This window comes from Cydia amplana, chromosome 25, assembly GCF_948474715.1.
Source record: "Cydia amplana chromosome 25, ilCydAmpl1.1, whole genome shotgun sequence".
In the NCBI taxonomy this organism is placed as follows: Eukaryota; Metazoa; Arthropoda; class Insecta; order Lepidoptera; family Tortricidae; genus Cydia; species Cydia amplana.
Window position 1 is genome coordinate 267355 of NC_086093.1, and position 15881 is coordinate 283235.

Sequence of the window (15881 nt, forward strand, 5' to 3'; positions counted from 1 at the left end):
TCAAGAATTTTATCACGCATCGATGTTCTAATTTAGTTTACATTGTCAATTCGCACATGATGTTCATGTTTGTTCAGCAATTGCAGAAAAACAAAAGACTATCTCGGTTCGAATTATACTTTTTTTTAATGTCAATGAATAAACCTTAGCGGCCAGTAACGAAAGAAATTTTAGAAGAGGTCGTAAGATATCAATACCGAGAATATTTTGAACGCCCCTCGTACGTAAGGCGCCCCGCCGACTGAAGCAGGAAACAGCAAACTTGGCAAACCCTCATTCGGGCCGATTTTTATTAGCCCCCGACGCAAAAAGAGGGGTGCTACTTAATAGACAAATTTTACCTAAAAATAAAATTTATATTAAGTTACTTACCTTGTTCCAAGCCTTCAAATTGGAGATGGCGACATTCGTTTCATACTGGCAACACCACAGTTCCGATGACGTCAGGCGCAATACCGGCTTTTATAACGGGTTTTCCATGTTTTTTCGAATCCAGCTGGCGGGCTGCGCGCCAATGCTCAGACCATTGGACTCTCAATTTGATTATCTTGACCTACCGTCCAATGTTATGACGGTGGACGGTAGTTAGCCACTGTAGATAGACAGGTGGCAAAATTGCCACTGTGGGTAGACAGGTGGCGAAGTTTTATCATGTAAACACAGTATTCAGCGCAGCTGTAGGTACTTGTTTTGTTTACAGAGGTAGCACGGTATTTCATTGACAGCTGAAAAGACAAGCTTAAAACTAAACCCTACTGCTGAAATAAAAGCTCTATTATGATAATACTTACTTTTGCTGAAATATAAGTATTATGATTATGATAAAATGTGTATGTGAATGAAATTAATCGTGTACAAGTATCAAATTTACAAATTGCCAGCAGGCAGCAATGAAATCAGGCTTGGAACAAGGTAAGTAACTTAATATAAATTTTATTTTTAGGTAAAATTTGTCTATTAAGTTGACTGTACCTTGTTCCAAGCCTTCAAATTGAGAAGTGTTTGTTATCGACTGCTGGATGAGTGAGGATTGATAATATTGAATAGATCGCCAATGTGAATAAAAGACTAGATAGACTTAAAAGAAAACCTGTATTGCATTAACATAAAAACCAACTTCTATAATAAACCTGATTGGTATGACCTTATATTAACATCGATTAGAATAAGTGAATTATATCGTCTCAAAACATCTATCTAAAGGATTAGAATGCGAATCACGAGTACTAATCGTTTTTCTATAAAACTTATGAAATGTATTAGCACTTTGCCAATTACCTCTTTCCAAGATATCATTAATGTTATGGTTATCAAGCCAGCCCGACGAAGCAACCGCGGAACGGACACTGCCCGCACTACTATTGATATTAGCGTCTTTAAGGACCGCCTTTATCCATCCACCAATGATGGTTCGTGAAGCTGGCTTCACAGGACCACATATAGAAATAAATAGATTATTTATATTCCCTCTTCGGTTCTGAGACAAGGAAATTAATAATTTTATCCAATAAACGGGATCTATATTTTTATTGTAATCACATGATAACAATTTCCAACCAGATTGCCTGCGTGAAGCACTGTCTGTCTTGGAACCGAATTCGGGCCAAAATATAATACTGTCAGAATCAATCTTACAACTGGAATCATTTATACTCAATAACGTCAGGTCATGTACGCGTCGCCCTGAACAAAGCAATAACAAAATCGCACATCTCTTAGACACCTCAAATAAACTGGTATGTAAAGGTTCGTTATTCTCCAAATAAGTACATAAATCTCTAACATCCCATATACTTGCCTTACGAGGCATGGGTCTACTCAAAGCTATAGCTTTCAAAGCCTGGCGGACAACTATATGCGAGCTAAGCGGTGGGCCTGCACGTACGGGACAAAAAGTTGAGACAACCGATTTGTGTGAGCAAATTGTACTATGGGATAACTTTTCTACCAGGTGCAAGTCTGTAAGAAATCTTGCCAAATCTTGCGGTTCTGGATTGTCTCTGGCGACATTATGGGCAGTACACCACCTACACCACCTTAGCCACGCTGGCTTGTAAGAAGCTAACGAAGATTTTCGCCAACCGCTTGCAAGTAAATCCTTTTGCTTATCGTTCCACGTACCTAACAATGCGGCCCACCCTGTATCAGCCAGACTTCTAAAGCTATCCGCTTGACATCGATCGGAGGTCTCCGAGTCTGTATGTCTACTAAGCGGTTCTCCAGGTCCTGAATTTCTATTGGAGGGGCCAGGGATCGGCTCTTCAGGTCGCTGCGCCAAAACACCTTCTCCCAATTCGGCACGATCAATAGGTACATACCCTCTGCGTCGTTCAGGTGACCAAGAACTCTCGGGATTAGACACGGGGGAGGAAATATCCACGCCAGTTGATACTCCCATCTCCGACTGAACGCATCGACGAAGGACGCATCTGGATCCGTCTGGTCTAGAGTCGCATATGTCGGCACCACATGGGCTCTCCTCGATGCGAAAAGGTCTATTTGCGGAGTACCCCAAACCTGGAATATCTGGTGCGTTGCTGGAGACAGCAGGTGCCACTCCGACTGACCGCGAAACCTTGAGAGTCTGTCTGCTTCCGTGTTGTATCTGCCGGGAATGAACTGGACTGTCATGTGAATGTGATAGCGGTCCAACGCATCCATCACCAGGTAAGTCATCTCCATCATCTGCTGTGACCTCGTACCGCCTTCGTTGCGCAGATATGACACAACCGTCCGATTGTCCGACATAATCATTAGAGACGATTGCGTCAGTAACCGGCTCTGCGATGTTATTACCTTCTGTACTGCCATCATCTCTAGGAGATTTGAATGTTGACGAGCCTCCCATAGCGACCATTGGCCAGCTAACTGCTTGTTGTTGAGTAGAGCGCCCCAGCCCTGGCCAGACGCATCCGTAGTCAGAAAGAATTGGGGCGCTGGAGGGTGAAGAGGAGATGTGGCAGCTACGTGGTTGATCCACCAATCCAGCTCGGTGTATAGAGTTACTGGAAGCTTTACCTTCGTTCTTGGGGACATGTGCAGCAGCTGGTTGCAAAACGTCATCAACAGCCTGCTGTTGAGTCGACCCCTCGGAACAACGAAGCTGGCGAAATTCACTAGACCCAGTAAAGATTGGACCTGCTTTAATGAAGCGCACCTGCGATTTACCAGCATTCGGCATTTTTGCACAACATTCTGAATCTTTGCTTCTGGGAGGGACTTCAGGTTGCTCCAAGGGTCCCAACGAATTCCCAGGAACTCTATGGACTTCTGGGGGGTTAGGACGGACTTTCCGTAATTTACAGTCCAGCCTAGACCCTCGAGGATCTGTAGGGTGAGTCTTACTTGATTCTGAAGCAATGATCGGCTCTGGCATGCAAGAAGAAAGTCGTCCAAATATACGATGACCCTGATACCGCGAGATCTCAGCACTTCCGCAATCCAATTGGTGACTAGAGCAAATGTCCTCGGAGATGATGCGAGGCCGAATGGCAAGGAGGTCACCTGCCAAAGCCGGTGCTGAAACATTACCCTCAGGAATCTCCGGTGTGATGCCGTGACCGGAATATGAAAGTATGCGTTGTGGAGATCGAGCTTGACGAGCCAATCTCGTGGTTGAAGAAAGTCTGGGACCTTGTACATATTGATGAGGTGAAATTTGGCCACATATACGTACTTGTTTAGTTGTCTTAGGTTGAAGACTGGGCGTACGCTCCCACCTTTTTTCGGAACCAAAAACATGTTCGATACAAAACTTGGGGTCAACGAAGCCGGCTCTAGCACACCCTGTTCCATCATGCTTTTCATTTGAACGATCATTTCCGGACTTTCCTTCGTGGAAAATTTTGATGAAAGTCTGGAGGGGTGAACTAGAGGCGGTTTTTTGACAAAGGGTATCCGGTACCCAGACAAAATCTTGATTATGTAGTCTGGAGCCCCCATGGCTTTCCATTGGTTTATAAAAAGCTCCAGTTGACCCGCTTTGAAGCTGAGATAGTCAGTCGTAGCGCCTGCGAGATCGCTTACCTTGCCTGTTCCTGTAATATTTGTCGCTTCGCTGATTGGATCGAAATGGCCCGGCTTTTCGCTTTCTGTCCTGAGGAGCCTGGGCGGGAGCAGCAGAAGGCCCTGGATACACGCGGAAACTAGAATAGTCCGCAGCCTTCTTGTTCTGCTCCGGCTGTGAGACTCCTTGCGCAGGAGCTCGTTTGCTAGCAACTCCCTGCGCAGGAGTGCGTGGACAGAAAAATACCTTGTCAATTCCGCCATTCTTCGTTATACAGTCAGAAAACCGCTTGTCATCGAAGAGGTGCTCCTGTGTTGGAGGGATCTTCCGAAGAGATTCCTTCATGTAGCGATCTTTGACGAAGTGCAATACTCCATCTCTCCGTTGCTGGATAATGTCTGCGCGACGGCCACAAACCATCTGCAAGAGGTCCAAGTGAATGCGAGAATAGTCACCTTCCGAGAACACCTCGTTGATTTTGTCTGCTACCGCCTCAACCGTGCAATCACCTTGCGAACTTATCCAAGACACGAAAGTTTCAAAGCCAGCTTTCAATTTCTCATTTTGTATAATGAGAGCATGAGACACAGCGGCTAGAGTCTTTTCTGTAACGGCGAGGGCACGGTTACGATCAAAAGACTTTATCATGTCATTACTCTCCAAATCAGTAAAGCCAGGTGATGACACGTACGTATTCTGAGCATCTATGTACCGTACCTGCGACCAGTCGTTCGAATTGAAATGCTGCAACTTGTCCAAAATATCAGCATGCTCCTTTGAGGTTATCGCGCCCGACGACTTGAGGGTAGTCTCAAGTTTGAAACTAATATCCTTTGCAGGCCCCGGGACAGGCACCGGAGGAGCCTCTGGAACCTCCAGATCTTCAGGCGCGACAATTGATAGCACGTCCGAATCACTGGAGTATTCCCGCAAACGAGTAGAAAAATTGTCACGTAAAGACCTTACCTCGTGGGCCAAATTGGACACTACATCCTCTAACCTGGTCATGCGTTCATGCTCAGTTAAACCCGATGCACCTGGATCATGTTGAACATTATTAGGATTTGAACTCTCCATAATGGAACTGAAATTGTTTAGAAAATTACTTCGAAATTTTTCTAAACTTATAGGTGTTTCCTCTGCCAGAAACAAATCGCCAATGGTCTGAGCATTGGCGCGCAGCCCGCCAGCTGGATTCGAAAAAACATGGAAAACCCGTTATAAAAGCCGGTATTGCGCCTGACGTCATCGGAACTGTGGTGTTGCCAGTATGAAACGAATGTCGCCATCTCCAATTTGAAGGCTTGGAACAAGGTACAGTCAACTTAATACATATATTATTAAAGCATGACTCACGTTAGACCGGGCCGTTTAGAGCCGGAGCTTCCGGCGCTTACTTTACTATGACGTCTATAACTAATGCTTTTGCAACACCTACCTTTTCGATTATTTCTCTGTTTCCGCTACCCAAAGGTTGTCTGGAAGAGATCGCTTGTTGTCTGCCTCTACATTTAATCAATTGTTCTTTTCTTTTGTATCTTTTTAATGAGGTGTGCCAATAAAGAGTATTCTATCTATCTATGACAGAATTTTCCAACTCGGTTCAAAAATGACGGAGTATTTTTAAGTATAGACAAAAAAATTAAAAAATACGGTCTAAATGATAACCGCCTCCTTTTTGGAAGTCGGTTAAAAAGGGGGTCAAGGTGATCCAAAGGATAGCGGTGTCATGCTCTTTGGGGCCCGGGCCGGGGCCCAGGGACTGAGTATTTATGTTGCACCGCACCGTTTGGAATGTGTGAAGCTCATTGTCGAGTAAACCCATTCAGCTCAGCTGGATTGCCACTGACTGCCCATGAGATGACTGACCCCCGACGGCCCCGACGTGACCAATATTCTACGTTAAATGTAACAATTTTAAAAACTAATAGCGCGATGTTGAATCGCAAAGGTAGTTACGTTAGTGGTAAAATTTGGAACTAGAATGAGACTTAGTGATGTGCGTAGACGGTGGCGCCATATTTTTTTTAATAATAGGGCTTGACGGATTACGAATTTTAAGTCTACCTTCTTTTGTTTAATAAAAATTGTAGAAGTACCTACAATGCAGCTAAAATGAATTACGGACGAGAAGCGAAACAAATCATAACATTTATTGTGTGGCAATTTGAACTTTATGTTATATAACAAAATATTTGCAGACTTATCTTGTACTACCGTAAAACGGGGTGAGTAGGTTTCGCGGGGAGACGTGGGTTATGAATGGGGAGAGAAGGTTTGAGGGGGGTGAGAAGGGATTTTAAGGCTACTGCTACAAAAAAAAATTATTCCAATTTAAAATGGAGCTATAGTAATACGCATAATAAAAAAAATCGATCCAACAATCTTCCAAAATCACCTTTGTATGAAAACCCCTCTCACCCCAAATACGAGGCACTACGGGGTGAGGTGGGTTTTCCTCTTTATCGTCAAAGTTATGAAATGGAACTACCCAAAATAAAATAAAAACTAAAATACAAACGTCCGGAACACTTATTATATACCTGTGTTGTGTACAATAAGGTGATTACTACTACTACTACTATACAGGGTGGCGCATTCAGATCGGTCAGTATGGGAAAATCTGAAACTATAAGACATACGACGATCTCTTCTTAGGAACCATGTCATCGATTTTAGTAACAAGAAAAACTGCATTCATACATTTTAAAAAAATGTGTACTCAGCTCGGGAATCGAACCCGGACGTTTTGAAAAAAAAAAATCTAAAATTATTTCTATTTAGATATCGATTGTGTAGGTCTTAAGCAGTAAATGTTACTATGAAACATGATGTCTGAAATGAATAAAATGCATTGTTTTCATATCCTTTAATTTATTTTAGTATGTTTTCGAAATGGCCACCATTTTTTTCAATACATTTTACATAAAAAAAAATTAAATGTATGAATGCAGTTTTTCTTGTTACTAAAATCGATGACATGGTTCCTAAGAAGAGATCGTCGTATGTCTTATAGTTTCAGATTTTCCCATACTGACCGATCTAAATGCGCCACCCTGTATACACCATTCAGTTTTCATATGTAAAAATAAAATCTTATAGAGGTTTGAATTTCAGTTTTGACCCTACTCACCCCATTTTACGGTACTAGATAGTTTGAATTTATGAGGGTGCGATGTCCAGTGCCCAGCCGCAGCAATCATAAGGGCGAAAACCCACTTATCCCACGTACGCAATGTATGCAATGCATTATGACATCTGAACCCTGAAAGTATGCTTAGAAACATACTTGTCATACGCAACGCAACGCATGACAAGTATGGTTCTAAGACTTCTAAGCATACAACTTTCAGGATTCAGATTGTCATAATGCATTGCATACGTTACTTACGTACGTGGGATAAGTGTGTTTTCGCCTTTCTAATATTCAATAGGAAGTGCTAAAATTATGTCTAAAATATAAATCCTAATACCGAGTCACTTATTGTGCTTACCAGTTCCATTCCAAGTGCTATTAGTCTCACTAAACATGACTAAACCCAGTTCGGGTCAGTTCACTGCAGTTAGAGCAGAGTACTTTACCCAAGCCCAAGTATTGTGACGTCACACGGCGGCCATTCACTCGGTGTGACGTCATCGCTGAACGGACCGGATCCTCCTTCTCGCTCCGCGTTACATAAGATGACCTATGCAACTTGTGTAATTTGCTAGAAAAAAAATTGTGCCTATAGTCAAACAGCTGAAATTTAGGAATGGTAAAAGAGTAAAGTAAGAGCTTTTGAGAAATCAAAAGCTTGTAACCTGCAATACAAGCGGATGTCACTTGTTAGAAAGGGACTTCCACTTATACTTATTACAAGCATGTAACTACATGCTTTTGAGAAACGGGCATTGCATAATTACTGTGGCTATTATAATAAAAGTATTATAATAGCCACAGTATGCAAATACAAGAGTAGACATTTCAGCTACTTGCTAGGTTTGGACAGATTTGTTTAATTTTTTCCAAAAATCGTTTTTCAAAGTTCAAAGATTTGATTGTACGTTGTAGAAATTATTTTTTTCTGATGTTAATCCTTTTTGTAGAAAATGGCACTGGCAGTATAAGTTCTTTTTACTTCATGTCAATGTCAGACATGACAGAATGGACAAGAAATTAATTTATATTTAATAAAGTTAAATATTTAATTAATTTCACAATTAATTATGATGTGATGAAGCAAGGGGAACTGCTATGGAGCGCCTGGATCACCTGAATGTAAGAAGCAAAGGGATAAAAAAAATCAAAGTGATTTTTAACATTATCTATATTATATCACTCGTATTTACGCATGAATTTTTCTCACAAAAAACTCACACCGAGGAAACAAGATTGTTCTTAAAATCGAGATGTTTTCGACAATTTCGACCTAACTGAATGTTACCTACAGATACAGAGTGCTGTCTCGAGCGTTCAGAACGCGACAAGAATAGTTCGTCCCTAGCCATTCACACTGCAGACACTACGTTACATAACAGCTTGAGAATCACATGATTTAAAACAAATCACAAGTATAATGTTAGCATTACATAACACGGTTAAAATACACTTCCAAAGTACAAGGACACACTCACTCAGTGTTCCTGCCGGAGATACAATGATATATTGCTAGAGCACTTCTTAACTCACAACACAACACTGGAAATAGATCACTGGCCTTGCCCTCAATGGGTGGTATGAAATGAGGCCGTTACATAATGACACTGGCTCTGAAAGTGATCACTCTGAACCAAATTATAGTAAAAATGATGTGATTCCAAAGTCTACGACTTGCGCTTACAAATATAACTGAGCGAGGTGGAGCAAGCTTATGTAACACTCGACATTTTTCATAATTTAATAAAACAATACATATTGGAATCAATGTATAACACTTTATTTAACTAAAAATAAGTTACTAGGTTCGTTTTTCGCTTCTAATAATACATGATTTTCAGGGAGCGGTTTGCGGTGATCGGAATCACAATAGAGATGGTAACAATTCTTACAGTAGATTTACAGGACCTTCTTGATCTCTTCGTATAGGACGAGCACGAAGGCGCCGCCGGTGCCTCTGAGCACGTTGGAGAAGGCGCCCTTGAAGAAGGCGGACGTGCCCTCAGACTTGGCGATGGTGGCCCAGCAGTGCAGGGTGTTCTTGTACAGGATGTCGCCCTTGGCGCGGCCGGACTGCATCATCATGCGCCTACGGACCGTGTCGAAGGGATACGACATGATACCGGCCACGGTGGTGACGACCTGAGCGATGGCCCAGCTGATGACGATGGGAGTGTTCTTGGGGTCGGGCAACATGCCACGCGCGGTATCGTAGAAGCCGAAGTAGGACGCGCGGTAGATGATGATACCCTGCACCGACACGCCGAAGCCTCTGTACAGGCCGACGAGGCCGTCGGACTTGAAGATCTTGGTGAGGCAGTTGCCGAGGCCGCTGAACTCGCGCTGGCCGGCGCCCTTGCCGACGTCGGCGGCGAGGCGGGTACGCGCGAAGTCGAGCGGGTACACGAAGCACAGCGAGGTGGCTCCGGCCGCGCCGCCGGACGCCAGGTTACCGGCGAACCAGCGCCAGAACTGGGTCTTCTTGTCTACGCCGCCGAGGAACACCTGCTTGTACTTGTCCTTGAAGGCGAAGTTGAGCGCCTGCGTGGGGAAGTACCTGATGACGTTGGCGAGGTTACCGCGCCAGAAGGAGGTGAAGCCCTGCTCCTTGGGGATGCGCACGAAGGCATCGACGATACCCTTGTAGCGCTGGTCCTCGGTGATCTGCTTGCTCACGTGCTGCACCTGGAGCAGTAGCTTGACGCGCTCGATGGGCGCCACGGCGGTCTTGGAGACCGCGGCGGACACGCCTCCGGCGATGAAGTCCTTCGCGAACGCGACCGGATCGGCGAGGTTCGACATTTTGAATAGGGTTCTACACTGGTTGAATGCCTCGCGGGCGTAGAGGTGTAATCTACTTAGGTCACACACGGGATGGTGGAGTCACGAAACACTAACTCCCGATATATGTTATCAGGAGATTTTGAGTAGTTTCGTGATCGCGGGAGCACAGGGGTAGGTGTGTGCCTTTTTTGAAATTCGATCGATCACGTTCTCTCGCTGTTCTGCTCGTGGAGCGGCGCAAAAGAAGGAGGAAGGGGGCCGATGTTACCAACCTAGCGACGAAGTACCACGAGGCCGGTGTGGCCATTACAAAAACTATAAATCTCCCCGCCTGTAAATTTGCACTTCATTATTTTTAAAATGTTTCTTATCCATAAATATTTCAAGGATCACTAATAGACAAATATTTACATGCACCTCAATTTTTTTCTAATGAGTAAACATAAAAATCAGTAACACTAACTATGATTACTTTTTTATCTTCCTAGTTTTATAATTTTTCTTCGAATTATATTTGTCACGGTACATATTTAACGAATCACAAAAAACAGAAATCTCTACAAAAAAAATATATAAATATTTTTTCCTCAAAGTCCGGGTAAAAGTAATTATAATAGTAACACTTCCGTGACGTGCAGAAAATGCGTTTCGTTATTGCTTGAAAAAATCAATAAGGTCGTTATGCAATCATTCCATCGATGTGTTGGCTTAAAGTTGCGTTCTAAATTATTTAAAAACAAATAAATTGGCTTCGTTCTAATTTTTAAATATATTTTTTTCTACGTGGCCAATAATAAAAATATACACTTCGTGTGGCACGTAAAAAATTCAAGTCAAAATTTCAAGAGTTACTTTTTCACTTTTTGCTTTCTTGTTTGATTTGAATTATTCGCTGCGCTCAGAATTCAATATTTTGACAACCAATAACTTTTCCGAAAATTTAATCAGTCGCTATAGGTACATGTTGAATGATTCATATTCATATCCCTTATCATTTTCCAATTTTGATTTTATTATATTCCTTTCAACAGTTCATTGTGACGAAGTTGTGACGCCATCTGTTGTGGAGTAGCGAACAACGCTTGGCCAATGAAAATGACGTCAGTTTGACGTTGTCAAATTGCGTTATTTATTTATCTGTGGTAACGATCATTTTCATGCTTCACTGATTCTAGCAATTTCAATTTCCAAAAACAAGTGTTATTTTCCAATTTTGACGAGTATCTTCACGTAGTTGGAATCTATTGGATGGAATTTAAGTTTAATAACATGCAGATGGGTCGCATGGGTTCTCCGTCCGTCGGAATGGACGAGGACAGCGGCGCGGGGCATGCACTCAGCGATTTTCTTCTGCAGCTCGAGAACTACAATCCTTCTATTCCTGATTCAGTCGTTGCTCATTACCTGAATATGGCTGGATTCGAGTCTCAAGACCCTAGGTGAGTACGTGGCCCGACTAATGCATAAATTAACCCAACTAAAAATACGTACCTAATGTTTTATTGACAAAATAAACTGCAAACAGTTAAATGTCCCATTACTTTAGAGTTTCTAGTTTTTTGTCTACATCTGCAATATAAACCACCGATTTTGGGGGCAGTAAGGGGGAGGGGGCTACCCCCCAGTCCATGGTTAGTTTGTATGGAATTACATACCATGAAATAAAGAATACTGAAAAATTTTAAGAGGGAGGGGTGCAGGCCCTGCACTGCAGGGGGAATTTCACTGAATAGCAGCAAACTATAGGATGGCTTATTTATTACAGGTTGGTTCGGCTGATAGCCCTGGCTTCCCAAAAGTTTCTGTCAGACGTGGCCAACGATGCGCTGCAGCACAGCAAGATGCGCACCTCCAGCCAGGTAATATTTTATTAATCAATCTTTTGAATACCAAGAATCCTTTATCCCCTTTAGTTTTACTTAAAACAAAAACGCATCTCTACTATAAGAAAATATGGTTTGAAACGGAATAACTAGAAAGGAATGTCAAATGGTTAAAGGGTTCAAGCCGTACAAGTTGCATCATAAGTATCAATACCAATGTTTGGTACCCAACCTTTTGATTTAGGTACAGTTTTATCTTCTATTTATAAATATACCTTGCCTTAGAACTACAAAAAATACAGTAAAAAAATTACAGTTTATTTACAGTAAATTTTTCACCATAGTTGGGAGCTTTGGATTTAAACTATAGGTTTTACTCCACTTCCATAATGAAAACTACATAAGTATCTGTATTTACTCATCTCCGGACGTAAGGAGTACATAAATTTCTTACATAAAAATATTTTAACCCAAATCATACTAAACATTTATTAAGCACTTATTGTTTAAATTAATTTTTAACAAGCAGAAACGTCTGCTAAGCATAGAATAAATTTAAAAGTGGAACAAACTGCCTTGTGTGAGATTTGAACTCACGGCCTCTGGATAAGTCTTGTTCAGTTTTGTCCTTGTCACCAAATTGCATCATTAAAAAAGTGCTGCACACCGAAAATACACTATTAACCTTTTCGACGCCGTGTCAAACACAAAAGCTGTCACGCTGACGCCATGTCACCGAAGTGTCAAAACTGAAATTGAACTTTATGCATATGCACGTAGGTCTATGTTGCTCTGTGGTCTGTGACCGATTAATCGGTCTTTGGCGTTGAACCTACGGTGCGGATATATCGGTCATTGGCGTCCAAAAGGTTAAACAATATAGGGACATTGAGCTAGTTTCCGTCCATGCTCTAATTTTCGTCCACTTGACAGATTAGCAAATAATGTATTTGATATTTAATTTGCTACTTGCAAAATATCATTTGTATGTAGTTAGATATATTGTCTAGACATTAAGAATTGCAATAAGTCAAAATTTGTGCAGCAATGCAGGTTTATAAAGTTTATATTCAAATTTCGTCAAGTGGACGAAAACTAAAGCTGGACGAAAGCCGGAATTTTTGACTTCACTATTATTATTTTAATTTCTATTTATAATTTCCTAAAAGTTGGTATCCAAAGGTTATCTCGAAGAGATCGCTCATTCGCGATAAGACTGCATGTTGTTTACTTCTACTCGTGATCATATTTCACATATTGTATTCTGTATTTATCGATATACATATGTATAATCGGAAGTCGATAAACGAGAAGTCCCTATGACAGCTCAAAAATGCAACGAGAATTCCGGGCTCTGGTAATAATAATGAATGACTTTGAATAATTTTACGGTTTAGACTCACTTGTTTTAAGTCACTCGCGCGACATGTTTCGGAGAGCCTACGTCTCCTTTCTCAAGCACTAACAGTGCGAGCAGCGTTCACGACGGCCGTGTATCGCGTACACACGACGCGACGGCGATACACGGCCGTCGTGAACGCTGCTCGCACTGTTAGTGCTTGAGAAAGGAGACCTAGGCTCTCCGAAACATGTCGCGCGAGTGACTTAAAACAAGTGAGTCTAAACCGTAAAATTATTCAATGTTAGCATGTCTCACAACAGTTTAAATGAATGACTTGTCTGTACCAGGTCAGCTCCAGCTCGAAGAGCCAGAAGGGTCCGAAGGAGAAAAAGTACATCATGACGATGGAGGACCTGGTGCCCGCGCTGCAGGAGTACGGCATCGTGGCGCGCAAGCCGCACTACTACGTCTAGGCATAGAGAAATATAGTAAGACAAGAGTGCTCACTCCATATATTAGTTCAGACTATTAATTTCAGTGTCTACATCTAGCATCGAGTAGCGGAACTATCAGTACTGCTACTTGACAATAGATGTAGCACCGACCGGAAAGTCTTATCTCAACAGCATAAGACTTTCCGGTCGGTGCTACATCTATTGTCAAGTAGCAATACTGATAGTTCCGCTACTCGATGCTAGATGCTAATAGTCTTTTTGGTACTAAAACTGATGTATGGAGTGAGCACTCTATGTATTTTTTCTCTATGGTCTAGGGCTATGTATGACTGTAGCACAGAACAAGTAATCAGGTTAGAATGGCGATGCGAGCAGGGTACGTGTCGCCGCGGTTTTGAGCAAACGCTCGCATGCTACTCGCCCGCGCTGACTGAAAAACGAAGTAAACATGCCTTTTTGCGCCACAATAACGTTCAGATTAAGAAGCCAGACATCAAATCTGTCTAAAGGAGGCGTATCCATTCACCACGCACACAAGTTTTTACTACCGTTGCGCGAGTGTTAGTATATGTGGAGAGGAACGAGCGGCGACACCGGTTCCGATACTAACTGCGCGCGATAGCCGTTCTAACCTCTTTAATATGTTCTGTGCTGTTCACTGTCCATCAGTGAATCTTATTACAAGAGGCATAAGGTCCACCGGTGGACAGTTAAGAGTGTTGCTGTTTATAGAGTCTGACCAAGCTAACTTTGCATGCCATTTGTGATGACAAAGTGTGAAAAATTCTATGAAAATACGTGGGTTTCCATCAGAGAAGGGTGTTATGCTTCATGTGCAATAAGGACCATTCTATCAGAATTTTTGTTGGAATTTCAGACGAAAAACTCCTTATTGCAACGGGGTTGGCCGGTAGAAGTATTTAGCAGATGGCGCCATCATAGCTTGCCCTGTCAGTCCCTAGAATTATGTCAAATTTTTGTTTTTTTTTAATGCCCTGGATGCCAGCCATCTCATAGAAAAAGGGGCAAACTATGATGGCGCCATCTATGCAAACCTTTGACAGTTGCCAACCCCGTTGAAGCATAAGGATCCTTCTGTGGTGGAAAGTCACATACTTGTTTGTAATGACACCCCCTCACTGTGCAAGTTTTGGCTTGGATGGACTCTTGTGATCAGTTGTCTCGTTTCATTTTCATGGCAGTTGATTTGGGTTCTACAAATGAGTAGAGCTAATTAATAACTTAATTAAAATCTATATAATAATAAATTAAGACTATTGTTTGTTAACTTTCTTAAATCGTTGTTTGAAAAAAATACAGTTCAATTATATATTTTTTTCTGCGGTGATTAAAAACATAATAAGTGCTTGTTGCTAGGTCTACATGAATAAAGTATATTTTGACTTTGACTGAAACGTAGGGGGACTAACATTTATGGAAAAACTGCTTGAACCCATTCCTGAAACACCATGAAAATGAAACGGGATGTTATTAGAGATAATTATAGATCATTATTAATAAGCAAATGGGGTAAAAAATATCAGTGTAAGAAACGTTGAACAGTTAAAGCTTAGTGCAGATGGCGCTTGAGTTTCCAGAAGAGGTTTGCGAGGTTTAAAATTTTATTCACATGGTACTTTCGGATTTTTGGAAAATTGCCATCGGCAAATTTTTAGAAGGATCAAACCCTTGTACCTTTTTGACGGTCATTCTTTTAAATTATTATATCATATGGGTTAAAATACTCCAAAATAAATAGGTTATTTGATATAAGCATTTTGCTAATAAATGTTTTATAAAGCTACCGTGTTATTCGCCGCCTGGTTTCAAGTCAAAAATTTGGTGGCGCAACAAAATTTGAAATACCGAAAACTAATGATTATCACAAAATTGCCTTCAAGTAAATAGTACTGCCACTAGAATAGATGATTACTTGCTGTCGTATTTCGTCTTTCGAATAATGTTTTAAAGTTTTAGCAGTCGCTATGGTTCAATTAAAAGAATTACGGTATTTTAATTCGGTCGCCAGATCTCGTATCGTATCCAAATTTATGAAAAACTACAAATAACTAGCTTACATGGGTCATATTTAAAGTTGTACAGTCAGCAGAAGAAATTGCTAAGCTGGCCAGGTGTTCCAGTCTGCCAGGTGCCTAGTCTAGGAAAAAATGGTAACGAAATGGAAATATAAATCTTTGGGACATTTTAGAGCTCGTGATTTCAGAGTCACGTAGAAATAACATACTAACCTCCTAAGGCCCAAGGTCATACCCATAGTACTTATTAACTTTCTTATTCAGACCCAGCTCCTACAATAATTGTGTAGTCATAGCGT

The 15881-nt window shown here is 41.6% G+C and overlaps 2 protein-coding genes and 1 long non-coding RNA gene across 3 annotated transcripts in view; 1 reads left to right on the forward strand and 2 right to left on the reverse strand.

The window, feature by feature from the left end:
• LOC134659572 (uncharacterized) overlaps positions 1-15881 on the reverse strand; it is a 145370-nt gene that overhangs the window by 29991 nt on the left and 99498 nt on the right. The gene's annotated exons all lie outside the window — the stretch shown is intronic.
• Positions 8298-10179, reverse strand: LOC134659773 (ADP,ATP carrier protein). The gene has a single exon (XM_063515474.1). The coding sequence runs from the start codon at positions 9942-9944 to the stop codon at positions 9042-9044; it is 903 nt and encodes a 300-aa protein (XP_063371544.1). The 5' UTR covers positions 9945-10179; the 3' UTR covers positions 8298-9041.
• LOC134659540 (transcription initiation factor TFIID subunit 10-like) overlaps positions 11070-15881 on the forward strand; it is a 125907-nt gene continuing 121095 nt past the window's right edge. The window contains exons 1-3 of the mRNA XM_063515205.1: positions 11070-11365; positions 11692-11785; positions 13439-13579. Of these exons, the coding sequence (XP_063371275.1) occupies positions 11175-11365; positions 11692-11785; positions 13439-13564 (411 nt within the window). The 5' untranslated portion in view covers positions 11070-11174 and the 3' untranslated portion in view covers positions 13565-13579. The remainder of the gene's footprint in view (positions 11366-11691; positions 11786-13438; positions 13580-15881) is intronic.